The sequence below is a fragment of a genome, unplaced genomic scaffold (assembly GCF_019419815.1).
Source record: "Pyrus x bretschneideri cultivar Hongxiangsu unplaced genomic scaffold, Pyrus_bretschneideri_v1 Contig7, whole genome shotgun sequence".
NCBI lineage: Eukaryota > Viridiplantae > Streptophyta > Magnoliopsida > Rosales > Rosaceae > Pyrus > Pyrus x bretschneideri.
Genome location: NW_025999809.1, coordinates 10,244,752 through 10,260,038, shown reverse-complemented (window position 1 = coordinate 10,260,038; position 15,287 = coordinate 10,244,752). Strand labels below are relative to the sequence as shown.

General features: G+C 36.8%; 2 protein-coding genes across 7 annotated transcripts; both read right to left on the bottom strand.

The window, feature by feature from the left end:
- Positions 1 to 327: 327 nt before the first annotated feature.
- LOC103945113 lies at positions 328 to 6,192 on the bottom strand. 6 transcript variants are annotated; one of them, XR_007254484.1, is made up of 5 exons: positions 6,013 to 6,188; positions 5,707 to 5,809; positions 1,112 to 1,283; positions 726 to 850; positions 328 to 639 (listed from the first exon to the last, which is right to left on the bottom strand). XR_007254484.1 is itself a non-coding variant. In XM_048574136.1 (4 exons), exons 1-4 carry the CDS (start codon positions 6,082 to 6,084, stop codon positions 817 to 819), a joined length of 381 nt encoding a protein of 126 aa, XP_048430093.1. In that variant the 5' UTR covers positions 6,085 to 6,188; the 3' UTR covers positions 328 to 816. The 6 variants fall into 6 exon arrangements, 2 of the variants coding, with proteins under 2 accessions (XP_048430093.1, XP_048430092.1); XR_007254486.1 differs by having other exon boundaries at positions 726 to 2,379; positions 6,013 to 6,192; XM_048574136.1 differs by having other exon boundaries at positions 328 to 850.
- A 1,060-nt stretch (positions 6,193 to 7,252) lies between these two features.
- LOC103945116 (probable phospholipid-transporting ATPase 4) lies at positions 7,253 to 12,946 on the bottom strand. The gene is made up of 10 exons (XM_009355640.2): positions 12,081 to 12,946; positions 10,264 to 11,723; positions 10,069 to 10,179; positions 9,654 to 9,930; positions 9,468 to 9,556; positions 9,254 to 9,347; positions 8,864 to 9,073; positions 8,562 to 8,786; positions 8,292 to 8,483; positions 7,253 to 8,151 (listed from the first exon to the last, which is right to left on the bottom strand). Exons 1-10 carry the CDS (start codon positions 12,486 to 12,488, stop codon positions 7,453 to 7,455), a joined length of 3,765 nt encoding a protein of 1,254 aa, XP_009353915.2. The 5' UTR covers positions 12,489 to 12,946; the 3' UTR covers positions 7,253 to 7,452.
- Positions 12,947 to 15,287: the final 2,341 nt, after the last annotated feature.

Genomic DNA, 15,287 nt, shown 5'->3' with positions numbered 1-15,287 from the left:
AGAGAAATAGAGATAAAGACATATTACAACAATTACAGGGGAGAATCCCTTGCTCAACTTCCGTTATAGATGGTAGAGACAAACAATGAGTTTTCTCTGTACCCTAAATATCCCACGAACCCCTCATGGGGTTTCAGTTTATTAATCCATATGCAGGCTTCCAGCACACAAAATCTCTCCAACACACACATGCGCACCCACTTCGCATACTAAAAAAGGGATGGATGTGAGTATAGAATCGCATTAAGATTCAAGAATTAATCTCGATCGAGTTTAAACTATAGCAGCTATTCTTTTAACATAAATAATGGCAAGTAGAAACATGACTAAATTAATTATAATGAAACCTTGCATTAATATTTCCAGAATTATGTACAAAATTCCAAGGAATTTAGACCTTGGCCTTTATGGTTCATACACATGTGATGTAATAGAACGAAAGGAGATGAATTCCGCTCGTGTTCGATCTGTTCGGGTACAGCAACACATTTGAGACCTATTTCCAAAAGCAGCGCACTCGAAACTCACTGGTGTCTCAAACATGTGAATGTTCTCCTCTGCCTCTGCAGTTCCTGATCTCATAATTCACTGGCTTCAGTTTTCTGTTTCTTTTGGGTTCGTGTAGTTTCTTTGTGCGGCCTTCCGGTACAGAAAAAATGTAACTAAAGTTAATCAACTAATGGCAAGGAGATAAAAAGAGTAAAAAAGTAACACCTTATGCATACCTATAAGAATATTTCATAAACTTTATCAGGATTCCCGCGGTTCCAGAAACTCGATAAAGTATGTACAATCATTATCAACATCATGTAAATACTACCAGCATGAAATCAAGACTCGGTAGTGCTTCCTGCGGCGTATTTTGTCTGCATTACTAGACATACAATCATACCAAATGCATGAACAACCAGGACCACAAGAGAATAAATAGTCTAGGAAAAGAAAAGGCGATTAGCCACTCTCACCCGCATAAACATGTCCATGTACGTTCACATATGCTTTTAGTCATTTGCATACAGTACACACATATACACATATTACGTGTACAGTCACAAGCATCATATTGTTACCAAAAAAAGAAACAACATCGATCCTTGTTGTCTGACCTAACCTTTTTATTGGACCCTTTCTCGATTCAATACCAATACATGCCATTATCTCTTCAAGACTCGTAATATTACCAAGGTTATGTTTTAACAGATTGCAACTTCCCATAAAAGCAGCAGACGCGGGCGGTGACAATTTCTTTACCTTATCCTTGACATATTCCATCAGAACAAATGCTGCACAAATCCTCAGCCACGTAATACAAGTCAGAGAATTCCAAGCTGCAGAACATAAATACTCAAACAAAAACATCCTAAAAGTGGACTAGCTATTTGGTAACTTGAAACTTGATAAATGACTCAACAGGTAACATTAAAAGGCATCCCAATCAAGTAGGCGGTTGGAGTACCAACATATAGTGAGGCCTTATCAAATCCCAAACCCGAAACAGTGAAACACCCATGCAAACCAAACTTTATCCCGAATTTGATTTGTACTAGAGGTATGAAACCAAACCTTCCCAAACAAAATAAGCAAAGCCACACCAAATAAAGCAAGAATTTGCTCTTTTCCTCTGCTAATTTCAGTATTTCAAAAACAGAATCATAAAGAGGATTATTCGAAAAGAAGGACGGGCAATTCAAGTGCCCATCCGTAGAACAAGTCCAAGAAAATAAAGCAAGCAGCCACAGCTAGAAGAAATAAAGTTAAGAGAGATATAACACAGATTAATTTCTTGGGGTTGAGATGGAAACCTCAGTAAAAATGCGGTAAAGATGATATTCAAGTGAGAGAGATGAGGGAAAGCCTGGTGGCTGAAAGGAAGTAGCCAATAGGAAGGTATTCCTACTTTGGTGTAATAAAAGAAAGGGAAAGATATTTCGTAGCATAAACTAATCAGGTCAGGTTCAGATATTCAGTTGTCATTCTGAAACATACCTTAAACCGGACCATTGATTCGGTTATCCTTTTTCAACCCCAAACCCATTCCACCACGAAACAAAACTAAAGACAAGTTTCAACACAAATGTAGATGCAGCAATGGAAGATAAGAGAAGTTCATATAACCATCAACCATCAACCATCAACCATCAACCATATTCCGAACTGTATGAAAGTCAAGCCCCGTATTGTGCACTTGTTTAATGACTATAAAAAAGCCGCATATTGAGCTCGGTTTCATTTGATCTTCACTCAGTTGTTAAAAAAAAAAAGGCACAAGTAGCACTTTTCTTAAGCTGAGGACAACATACTTGTTGCCTTTTCTTGAGTCCAGCCTCCGTGCAAGGCAATTACAATATATAATCCATAGATTTTTTGCAAGTGAAAGGCCTGAGGAAAAAACACCAGGATTTACTTTAATTACAAAGTTGACAACCAAAGAATAAATGGCTTATTTGTCCCTCGCCTTATTCTTAGAAAACCTAGACGCAGTAAGAAGCCACATATAGTTCCAGCAAAGAATGTCACCAATTAACAGAAAACATATTTCTGGCTATTGAAATTTGAGATTCATAATAAAGCACATGAGAGAGAAATCAATGAAAGTATACATGTGTGATACAATTTAAGTGACCACTACTAAACAAAAGACGAGCAGAGTTTTCTCCCCGAATCTGATACATTTCCTGAGAAAGAATACTTATGTTGTTGCAACCTCCCTCATAACTGGATAGAATTTAAGTTAAAATGTCATCCTTTTAGCTTTCATTATTTGAGTACATACCGCAATCTCCATGCACTCGGAGATCATAATTAAGAACGTTCATAAGCTTCCGCTTCTGATGAGATGCTAATCAATCAACAACAACAAAGTCTTTTCTCACTAAGTGGTCGGCCATATGAATCCTAGAACGCCATTGCGCTCGGTTCTATGTCATATCCTCTGTTAGATCCAAGTACTCTAAATCTTTTCTTAGGGTCTCTTCCAAAGTCTTCCTAGGTCTTCCTCTACCCCTTCGGCATTGGACCTCTATCCCGTAGTCACATCTTCTAACCGGAGCGTTAGTAGGCCTTCATTGCACATGTCCAAACCACCGTAACCGATTTTCTCTCATCTTTCCTTCAATTTCGGCTACTCCTAATTTACCTCGGATATCCTCATTCCTAATCTTATCCTTTCTCATGTGCCCACACATCCAACGAAGCATCCTCATCTCCGCTACACCCATTTTATGTACGTGTTGATGCTTCACCGCCCAACATTATGTGCTATACAGCATCGCCGGCCTTATTGCTGTCCTATAAAAATTTTCCTTGAGCTTCAGTGGCATACAACAGTCACACAACATGCCTGATGCACTCTTCCACTTCATCCATCTAGCTTGTATTATATGGTTGAGGTCTCCATCTAATTCTCCCTTCTTTTGCAAGATAGATCCTAGGTAGTGAAAATGGTCGCTCTTTAGTACTTCCTCGTCTCCGATCCTCACCCCTAACTCATTTGGGCCTCCATTTGCATTGAACTTGCACTCCATATATTCTATATTTGATCGACTTAGGCGAACCTTTAAATTCCAACACTTCTCTCCAAAGGTTAAGCTTCGCATTTGTCCCTTTGTGAGTTTCATCTATCAACACTATATCGTCTGCGAAAAGCATACACCAAGGAATATTATCTTGAATATGTCCCGTTAACTCATCCATTACCAATGCAAAAAGGTAAGGACTTAAAGATGAGCCTTGATGTAACTCTACAGTTATGGGGAAGCTTTTGGTTTGTCCTTCATGAGTTCTTACGGCAGGCAGTCTTTGCTCCATCATACATATCCTTTATAGCTTGGATATATGCTACTCGTACTCCTTTCTTCTCTAAAACCCTCCAAAGAATGTCTCTTGGGACCCTAACATACGCTTTTTTCAAATCTATAAAGACCATGTGTAAATCCTTTTTCATCTCTCTATATCTTTTCATCAATCTTCGTAAGAGATAGATTACCTCCATGGTTGAGCGCCCTGGCATGAACCCTAATTGGTTGTCCGAGACCCATGTCTCTTGCCTCAATCTATGCTCAATGACTTTCTCCCAGAGCTTCATTGTATGACTCATTAGATTAATACCCCTATAGTTCATACAATTTTGTGCGTCGCCCTTATTCTTGTAGATAGGCACCAAAGTGCTCTTTTGCCACTTATGTGGCATCTTCTTCGTTTTCAAATCCTATTGAAAAGGTCTGTGAGTCATGCTATACCCGTCTCTCCCAAGACTTTCCACACTTCAATCGGTATATCATTTGGACCCACTGTTTTTCTATGCTTCATCTTTTTCAAAGTTACAACCATTTCTTCCTTTCTAATTCGACAGTAAAAGGAGTAGTTTCTACACTTTTCTAAGTTACTCAACTCTCTCAAAGATGTGCTCCTTTCATGTCCTTCGTTGAAAAGATTATGAAAATAACCTCTCCATCTGTCTTTGACTGCGTTCTCTGTAGCAAGAACCTTTCATTCTCATCCTTGATACACCTCACTTGGTTTAGGTCCCTTGTCTTCTTTTCCCTTACTCTAGCTAGTTTATAGATATCCAACTCTCCTTCTTTGGTATTTAGTCGCTTATACATATCGTCATAAGCCGCTAGCTTAGCTTCTCTCACAGCTTTCTTCGCCTCCTGCTTCGTTATTCTATACCTTTCACCGTTTTCATCAGTCCTATCCTTGTATAAGGCTTTACAACAGTCCTTCTTAGCCTTAACCTTTGTTTGTACCTCCTTATTCCACCACCAAGACTCCTTTTGGTGTGGAGCAAAGACCTTGGACTCTCCTAATACGTCTTTTGCTACTTTTCGGATACAACTAGCCATGGAATCCCACATTTGGCTAGCTTCCCCCTCTCTATCCCACACGCATTGGGTGATTACTTTCTCTTTGAAAAATGCTTGTTTTTCTCCTTTTAGATTCCACCATCTAGTCCTTGGGCACTTTAAGGTCTTGTTCTTTTTTCTCTCTCTTTTGATATGTACATCCATCATCAACAAGCAATGTTGATTAGTCAAGCTCTCTCCCGTATAACTTTGCAATCCTTACAAGTTATACGATCCCCCTTCCTCGTTAGAAGAAAATCTATTTGTGTTTTTGACGACCCACTCTTGTAGGTGATCACATGTTCTTCTCTCTTCTTAAAGAAGGTGTTGGCTAAGAAGAGATCATATGCCATTGCAAAATCCAAGATGGTTTCCCCATCCTCGTTTCTCTCCCCAAAACCATGGCCACCATGAAAACCTCCAAAGTTGCCTGTCTCCTTGCCCATATGTCCATTTAAATCTCCTCCTATAAATACCTTATCCGTCTGAGCAATTCCTTGCGCCAAGTCTCCAAGATCTTTCCAAAATTTCTCCTTCAAACTCATATCCAACCCTACTTGAGGTGTGTACGCACTAATCACATTGATGAGATCATGTCCTATTTCAATCTTGATTGCCATAATTCTATCTCCTACCCTCTTGACATCTACAACATCTTGTGTCAAGGTCTTGTACACGACGATGCCAACAATGTTTCTCGTTCTATTTGTGCCCGAATACCAAAGTGTTGGAACACAAGTTTGGAACTTTACATACAATGCAATACAATGAGGTATTTTGCTTCTTTTACAGCTCATATCAAGAGCTTAATTCGAAATTCAACAACAAAAAACATCGAAACAGATAAAGCTATCCGACATACCAAGAGCTCGAAGCACATTGAGATCAAACTTTTGGGCAAGTTCATCGCACCCAATCATTCTTGCACGTTGAAGAACAATCCTTTTTATGCTAATCAACATGTCCTGCCATAAAATTGTGTGTTTAATTCCAATTTTTCGACACCATTAACCATAAAGCTCCAGTCTTTAATCGTCAAATTGTCTACTTTTCTATGCAAAATTTGATATGAACATTGAAAATTAACAAACGAATTCAAAAATTAAATTTAGCAAAAAGATAATAAATCAAGAAATTAAGTTGCTTTAATGATGTAAATAATTCTTACAAGTTCAGACTCATAGAGGGAGCAGAGCCAGTTCACATCTTCAACCCTCTTCTGCCCTAAAACCCCTTCCATCCTCAACCCAAACTGATTCTACTTTCTGGGTACTGCCGTTTCTCCTCAGTGGAGTTGGCACAGGTGATGGGATTTTCCTCAACTCTTTTTTCTTCAGCGCAGTTTCTGGGGTAAAATTGAAAAAACGTGATTTTTTGGGCTTTTCACAAAAGTCCTGAGGTTTCAAAAATTGCACTATGTCACTTGAAGTTTCAAATTATTTTCACAAACTTCCTCCCATTAATTTTTCATTGAAAAGCTGCTGATATCTTATTAAACTAGCATGCCTACACATTTTATGTGTATGAAAACTTTTTGTTTTTATTTCTAAAATGGGAAGTAGAGATGGAGAAACAACGTGGGTGGGAGTTGGAGGTTTTTTTTTTACTTTTTTAATATTAAAAATATTTTAACATCACTTATAGGTGAAGTTTCAATAAAATTTAGTTTTGTAAAATTACTTTATTGCTCATTATTTTTTTGTATGATAGAAAATTAAATAGTCTTTCACTTCATTATTTTTTAATTGACAAAGAGGATTTTATTAATACAAGTAGTTTAGATTACACACTCTCTGCTTCCTACGTTGTATTCATATTTTCACATAAACCCTCATGATTTACAAAGTTTTCACATAGCCCTTGGTAAAAAAAGGGAAAAAACATTATGATACGTTAAAAAATTCAAAAGCTTTCTCGTTTAATAGTATGTAACAATTTGATACTACTAAAACTAAACATATGGTGTTAACTTTTAGCCTGGTGATATCATTTTTTCTTATTTAATAAATCATGGCACGTCATTTTGCAGTTAAGGGTTCATATGAAAGTGTGTTAAACTTTAGGGTGGTTTTATTTTAAAGTTTCAAATCTCAAGGAGCTATATTAAAAACAATAAAGTAGAAGTGGATGTGTGAAAATGCAAAAAGTCTCAAAAGATGTTGATGTAATTAACTTTAAGAATAAATATATCAACTGTAAAACTCTTTTGATGTGGCTCAACAATTTTAGGATGAACATCTAAAGGCCGAGAAATTTTGCGTAATTTTTTTTTAGAGGATTAGGAATTGCATCCACAGCCTTTTTGCTAATTACAATTTAGGCAAAGACGATGTTCTATCCTAATTTAATTGATATACAAGACAATTAAAATTCGAATTCAATGCAACAAGCACGTAATCCTTATCAACTGGTCTAACCCCAAACACTCCCTTATTTATCTTGCAAAACCATTCATGATTCGTTGTGCTTGCAACTCAGTCTCTGCTTCGGCTGCCTATTTAATTGAAACAACAGTTTACCACTGAAACTATCAAGAAACTGAACACACTATATTAAGACAGTGCTTACAAGTTAATGAATAAAAGAATAAGAAGGTGACCAATTTCCACTAGGCTGGGCTGTTTGTCAGTGATCTAAATATTGGACTGCTTGTCACTGATCTGTATATCAACTGTTTCTTGTGGTGCAACTGTTCTTTCAGAACCCGAATTCTCGCGTCAACCCGAGCCGAAACCCCAACCTGAGTCATCTTCATGGAGTTGCTTCTCTCCCTCTCCCACATTTGCTTGTCTGCAACATCTTTCCTGCAGTGCTTCATTTCTTGAATCACATGATCGTCCAACGGATAGAATGACCGTTGGATGACGATGTGAATGAAGTAGGGTAGCAGCGAAACAACCACAACGAATAATGTGACAATCCAATACAACGGTGCAGGGCCAAGAGCTTCGATTAGGACACGAAATCCTCTTTGAGAGTAGGCAGGAGGGAATGCACCGTATACCAACAAGAACACGTACCAGATCATGATGCTACCCCATATGAAAAGATGTTGGATCCAAGTGAACCGGTTGATGATCAGCGCAATCTGGCAATTGACGGTCCAGATTATGCAGGTGTATGTCATGGCACCAAGGTGTGTGATGTCTGCAACTTGGCCATTCTTCTGAAATGCATTAGGGGAGGAAGTGTATATGTTTGCAAGGAATATGACTAGAGAAGCAACCACGCCGTTTACTATCCAACCGATAATCCGGTACCACGTGAAATATATGTTCTTCTGTCCTTGTTGATAAAGAGCTGGAAACTGTTCCATAAAAAATGAAAACAGAAAATCCCATTAAAATTCTCATAGCTTACACGAGAAATTCTTGCAAACAACCGTTGTAGTACAAGAATTATCGCCTTTTCATGTGTATGTGTGTGATTTTCGTTTAGTTTGTTCACCTGGAGGCACACTTCTGATGAAACGTCCTGCTCAAGGACTCCCAATGATATAACAGGTAAAGATGTCAAAATCACATTGAACAAGGCCATATACCAGTCGTCGTAGAAGACCTCCCCTGCAAATCTTGAGTATAACTCGTAGTAGAACAGCGTGAGCCCCAACGCAATGTTCTTGTACACGAAGTAGAGAACCTGGATAGAGGAAAGGGGCTCAGCCTAGCATCAGATAAAGATATCGTCTATTGTCTAAAGTAGGATGGAAGCATTTACCATTTTTGAAATCCTTTTGTAACACCAATGCCCATGAACTATAAGTAATCTCCCCAAAAATCGGAATTGAGGCAATGCTATGTCACTGGCCATGACTGCCTGCATTCCTTCCATGCCACTGATTCCTACTCCAATATCAGCTTCTTGAATCATGCCAACATCATTTGCCCCATCTCCAATTGCCAAGGTTGTTTTCCCAGTATGTTCCTTTACCAATCGCGTAATCTGGAATTCGAAAACACAAAGAATGAATATGCATGAATATTTTCATTGGACTCAAAGCTCTATCTGAATAGACCTACCAAAGCCTTCTGTTTTGGAGAGACGCGGCAGCATATGACAGAAGCGCAATTAACAGCCAATGGTAAGAACTGGTCCTTCACATCACTTCTGAGAGCAATTTCAAGAGCTCTTCCATCTACTACCAAAGCCAAGGGTGCATTATCATTGCCTTCTTCAGACTTCAGTTTGTGAAAACTTTCGAGTTGGTTTAAGATGTCGTCTTTCATCGCCTGGAAACTAGAAAAAACAAAATTTGTGATTACCAACTCAACTTCCATAATATAGTATCATGTTTTCCCTTTTGTTTTTGTCTTTTTTGTTTTTAGTTTTTCTGAGCTATTGGATGGCCAAATTCACATAAAAGTATTCTAATATAACTGCTATCCGAAGCGATCAATTTCCAGTTCCACCTTCGGTTGGTTATTAGTTGGAATAGTTGCAGTTTCTCTACCCAAGCTCAGATGAAATTGCTTCATATCCTGCCGGAGTAAGCTGCAAGCAAATCTGCCAATGCGAATGTGCAAAAAGGAAAGCCAAAGACAAATAATTTAGCTTCCATCAACGCCCTTCTGATTATTTAAGACTTACAAGTACACCAAGTAAATGGTTTTCCACAAGCTTTACCCTATATTTATTGCAGTTTCCTTCTTGTCACCGGTGAGCAGCCATATTTTTATCCCGGCTTGTGCAAGTTTATCTATGCATTCTGGAACCTGATATGTATACACAAAAGAAGACACTATCGACTTTGAGAAAGAGCATGTAAACATACAAAAGCTACACAAACATAGACAAAGACAGATAGCTAACCCCCTTTTGTAGCTTGTCTTCAACAGCAGCAACCCCTAATAAAATCAAATCCTTTTCGATCATTTCAGATGCTTTCTCTAGCACTTCTTCCCTTTCGGGACCTATTGTTGTCTTGGCCACCTTGAATATTGAGTTCCATTGTTCATACTCAGCAGCCTCAAGTTTCCGGTAAGCAAATGCCAGAGTGCGGAATCCATCTTCTGCATAATTGGAAAGATGTAGAGTCGTTGCTTGTTGGTATGACCTTCCATTTTCTGCAAGCCTGTCGAAGATAATGCTGAAAACCAAATTTCATATAAGATACAAGTTAGAGCAAAAAACAACAGATAACACAAGTTTAAGATACCTTTAACATAAAAAGGAAAAAAAACACGGTGTAGAGATCAATGGATAATTTTCGGCGTAGAAAACATACTTGTCTGCACCTTTGCAGAGTAGAATGATTTGACCATCTTCGTCGCTTACTATAACAGACATTCTCTTCCGAGCGCTACAGAACTCTAAAAGGTTCAAAAGTTTGTACTTCCTGAAAATACATTCATATCATCTTTAGGCATTATACTACACAACTTTATATAAGAACATAGTCTCAATCAGTTGCGGAACTTACCTTTCAACCTCCTTTCCCGTGGGAGCATCAAATTCCTTAAGAAACATACTGGACTGACTTCTTCGAAAAAATTGAAATCCAAACTCTTGTGCAGCAACTAGAAAAGATACTTCTTCTGGTGACTCTGCCTCATACTTTAGCTTATGAGTTAGCTCATCCTCCTCAACAGGTATGCCTGTGTGACATAGAGCCATGACTCGAAAGAACATTGTTACATCGGATAAGTTGGATCTGTACATCCACTTTTTGTTCATAAGCCTGCCATCCCTAAAGTTGAAACCCTTGATGGCAAATTCTTCCTCCACATTAGAGATTCTCGAGTTTTCTGCACTTGAATTATTCTGCTCATGTCTTTGTCCACCTAGAATAGCCCTTTCAGTGCTAATGTCACCAACTGAGAACTCAAACATTTCGCAGCTTTGGCTTGCTGTTTCAAACTCATCAATACTAAAACAATATGACTCAACATCAACATTCATCCGTTTAGATGCTGCACGATCGATTTCATTTACATCACCCCCATACGAAATTCCAGCAATAGAGCATTTCCTGAATTCCATCTGGTTACACGTCAAAGTCCCCGTTTTATCAGACAGAATCATCTCCACCTGACCAAGCTCTTCATTTAAATTTGACGTTCGCGTTTGAACTGATTTACATGTAACTTCATCATACAATTTGATGTCCTTGTTAATGAGCATGGCTTGTAAAACTTTGACAACCTCAATGGAAACATAGAGAGAAATGGGGATCAAGTAACCGTACAAAATAAGAGCCCTTATGAATTGTAGGAAACCAGATACCTCAGGCCTTTGTGGTTGAAAAAATGGATCATTATCATCTAGAGAAAGATACCACCACTTAATCATCTCCGTTTTCAAAAACTCTGCAAAACCAATCGAAGTGACCAGCGAAATCAACAGAAGCATCGAAAAGAGAAGGTAGATGACAAGATCCATCTTTCTTTCAATCCGGCTGCGCTTAGATGGTGATCTTGTTGAGTTCCTCACCGCTTTTGTGTCTGGTCCACTAAAAATCACAACCCCATAAATATAATCTGTGTTCCGAAGCTTTGAATCTCTTAGGAGAAGTGAGGCAGGGCACAAGGGAAATGATTCATTTTTCAACTCTAAGTTCCCCACAAAGGTGTAGAGATGAGGATTCGGGTCCTCACAACAGACGGTAGCCCTGAATAAACCAAATGATTGATCATTGACAAGGCCAAGTGTGGCTTCCGAGCATCGTTTAACCTTGAGATTAGTTTCTCCATCAAGGTTCATGGTCTCTACATAACATATGCCATCCTCGTAGCTGGAAGATAGTAAGAGGAGATCACTAGGAAAATATTCATTCTTGTTAACCTTCACAACATCTCCTACACACAGTCCTTGCCATGGTTTTTCAATAAATTCGCCGTCTCCAACGTGAACCTTTACAGTTCTTGAGTTCACATTCAAATCCTGGAACACAAGATAAATTTGTTGTAAATAGTCCCAGAAAGTTTATTAAAGTGGAGGAACAAATGAAGATTTCTAGCAAAATAGAACAGGAAAGTCATGGGGGTTCGTGATCATACTAAATAGCAAATAAGGAAGGATAAATTAGCAGTGAAACCGTTCAATATAAGTTGTATTTAATTCGGTTATTTTCTTATGTGGGCTGAAAAATCTACATTCTTCAACAAATAATAAAGTGGGGAGTCAATTTTGGATCAAACTAATTTTCTTCTGCAGTAGAAAAAGAGGAGCTAAAATTTCAAGAATTATGAATATACGAATTTATTGAAAATAAATATTTTACTGTATTTTCTTGTTTACCTGCAAGAATCTGTGCCAGTCCTCCACTGCCTCCTTGATCATGCTAACCCCCACCACAAAGACCAAGGGAGCAATCAAACTTATTGGTTGAAAGGGAGCCAAAGAAGTGACGGACAACACAGCTGCCAACAGAAAATACAGATTGGCAACTCTTCGGAACTGCTCGAAAAGTGCTTTTGGAAGAAAAGTCATGACATTGTACTTGGTTGTGGAGACGTAGTTCTTGGGGTACTTGTAAGGCTTGGCCTTGTGCAGCTGAGGCTCGTTGCAGAAAACCACCCGCGAAAACCCCGGCTGGCCAAGGAGCTGGCTTGGATCATTCTCAGTTGTGACAGGTCTGAAGCATGCAAAAGAATACAGTTTGCTCCACCTTATCTTCCTCTTTGTTCTTCCAGACGATCCTGCCATTTTTACCGATAAAGATGTAATACTATGACTTCACTCTTTTACATCTGCAAACGTCTCTCTCTCTCTCTCTCTAACTACAAGAAAATGTGACTAAATCTGAAGCTGTGAACATGAAAACTGTAGTGTTGGTTTTAATATTTGCTATCACGGGAGGCACCAAAATTCCGCATAAAAAATGGTACAAGAGAATTGTCGTATATTACATGTATATATGTATATATGTATATATATATATATATTTCTGTCTTTCCTTCTAACTTTCAATATGTTCTAAAAAGATCTTCTTCCAAATGGTGAGATTGTTGCAGTTTCTTGGATCAAACCGAGAAGAAGGTGCAGGCCTTCTCTTTCCATTAGCCGTACTTCCACAGAAATAACAAATTCCTTGTTGTCCTATACCTAAGAAATATCAACCTTTCTTGCACCTTTGAGATATCCGAAAAATATATAAAATAAAAAGCCAAATGAAAGTTGGTCCACATAACCATTGCCGGATTGCCTCTAGATTTGAGAATTGAATCAAATAATCATATTTCAATTCAAACTTTAAGTAATTTACACTTAAAATATAGCTTGAACATGTCTTTTAGCTACTTATACGGTTATACCAGTAGCTCTCCTTATGGCAATTCCAAACATGTCTCATTTATGGTACAGTATACCAATATCAAAATCTAAAGTATGCTACTAACAATGAAAATAAATATCATTACATTGTACTATTAATAGTTAAGTATAACCAAATAACCGTATCAAAACTAAAATATGTTACTTATAAATAAAGAAAAACATCATTAAATCGTATTATAAAATACAAGTAACTGAGGGTAATCAATAAATTATTATTTTCATATCTCTCCTATCATGTGATTTAAAAAAGAGTTTAATGGCTAATGCTAAGGAGATTAAATTTTTTAACCACATTTGCAAACCAAATAATATATCACCAATAAGAACAAGCACGTTAACCAACACTTAATTAATAATCCAATCATTTGCAACCATTTTATTTGATTTGCAAATTTGATTTAAAAATTTAGCTCCTTTAGCATTACCCTTTAAAAAAACAGAGAAATGTTAAGGAGACTATCTCAAAAATAAGACTTTCTAAAGATTTTTTGCCACCACACATTTTTTGAACAATGATTTATAATGTTACCACCTCACATTTTGCCCAATGATGGTATGGGGAAGAAAATACTCAATCAGAAGAATGCTAAAAAAATTCTTTTAAAAGTGAAACTCTTTATAAATTTTTTGTTACCTCATTTTTTAACATAATTTTTTTACCAATATTATAAATATTATGCTAAACACGTGAGGTCACGGAGAATAGCATTTCTCATTCGATTAAGGCACTACATTTGTTTTCAGTCAATCGTGTCCAAGATGCCTCTGGATACGAGAACTGGTATTCGAAATCACATTGGGAGAAAGACAAACTAAATAAAGTCGAACAACCCCATTAAGTTTCTTGAATGAAGATTATTATTTAAGAAAAAAACAATTAGTGCCTTATTTGTATTTGAATCCAGATTCTTGTTGGATCCTTTTTGTGAGGATTCATTCGACGAGGATTTCAAAGATTCGTCAATTTTGATCATTTATTGTACATCGTGCTGTCAGAAATTATTTTAAATATTTTTATTTAAAATTAAACATAAATAGTATTTAATAAAAACTGACCACACAATGTACATTAAATGTACACAATTCACGAATTTCCAGAATCTTCTTTAAAAAAATCTGAAGAGGATCCTGTTGGTTTATATTTAACCATATGTGGATTATAATAACGTTTGTCTTGCTTTGGATTCAACCAACTCTGCAAGAAATTTCAAAGCCAACTTTTTAGTGCCCCCCTAATTCATAAAGAGAACAAAAGCTTTATAAAAGCAAAAAATTTGACTTCATCATAAACATTTGTTTTGTCAAACGATAAGATTATATATTAAACTATCTAAATTACATAAAAGAACATTTGAACATGCAGATGATAGAGTTCATGGTTCTAGTAAATTTGGCTAAACTCAAGCTTATTTTGATATAGGTTAGGATGAACTGTTAATTTAGTTCCTGAGTTCTCACCTCAGTAAAAATTATAAAAATCTGCTAATTACATCTGTAATATTATATTCAAAGCTACTATATTCAATTTTTTCATCAATTTAGGTCACGTTAATTGCATATGATATACATTGGATGATAGATTGACAGTTTTTCATAAAGAAATAGTATATGTAGTTAACTTTGAAGGGTAAATTGGTAATTTTTCATAAAAAATAGTGTAAGTTACCTTTGAAGGATTACACGCTAGATCCGCAACCTATATGAAATGTTAAGAGCTTATATGAGCTAAAGTGTGTAAGTTAACTTTGAAGGATAAATTACACTCTAAAGTGTGTTAAGTAACTTAAGTTGACGAAAAATTGGATAAAATAACTTTGAATATAATAGTAGGGATGAAATTAGCAATTTCTAATGAATTTAGAGACTTATTTTACTAAACAAATAATTTAGAGATCTAATTTTCACTGAGATTATAGTTCAAAAACTAAATCGACACTTCATCTTATATGTTAAATATATTTTACATTTTGAATATGTGATACTATTTCGTCTTACTGTATTTGGTCTTCATGTTGTCTGCAGTCGGAGTCTATGGACAAATAGTTTAGGGGATGCTAGCTAACTTTCTTCTGCCCTTTTCCATCTTGCCTTTCCCACTCATTTGTTGCCACGTGTGCTCTATTATCTCTTAAAATTTAGTTGTTTTTTGTCAAACATAATACAATTCAT

Excerpts from the sequence above, each read along its gene's own strand:
- LOC103945113 (XM_048574135.1), bottom strand. The coding sequence starts at position 6,084 with ATGGAAGGGGTTTTAGGGCAGAAGAGGGTTGAAGATGTGAACTGGCTC. Across the intron at positions 5,810-6,012 it reads CCCTCTATGAGTCTGAACTT|GACATGTTGATTAGCATAAA; the intron begins GTAAGAATTATT and ends ATTTTATGGCAG. Across the intron at positions 1,284-5,706 it reads CAATGTGCTTCGAGCTCTTG|CATTTGTTCTGATGGAATAT; the intron begins GTATGTCGGATA and ends GGATTTGTGCAG.
- LOC103945116 (XM_009355640.2), bottom strand. The coding sequence starts at position 12,488 with ATGGCAGGATCGTCTGGAAGAACAAAGAGGAAGATAAGGTGGAGCAAA. Across the intron at positions 8,787-8,863 it reads CTCCAAAACAGAAGGCTTTG|ATTACGCGATTGGTAAAGGA; the intron begins GTAGGTCTATTC and ends TTCGAATTCCAG. Across the intron at positions 8,484-8,561 it reads ACAAAAGGATTTCAAAAATG|GTTCTCTACTTCGTGTACAA; the intron begins GTAAATGCTTCC and ends TCCTCTATCCAG.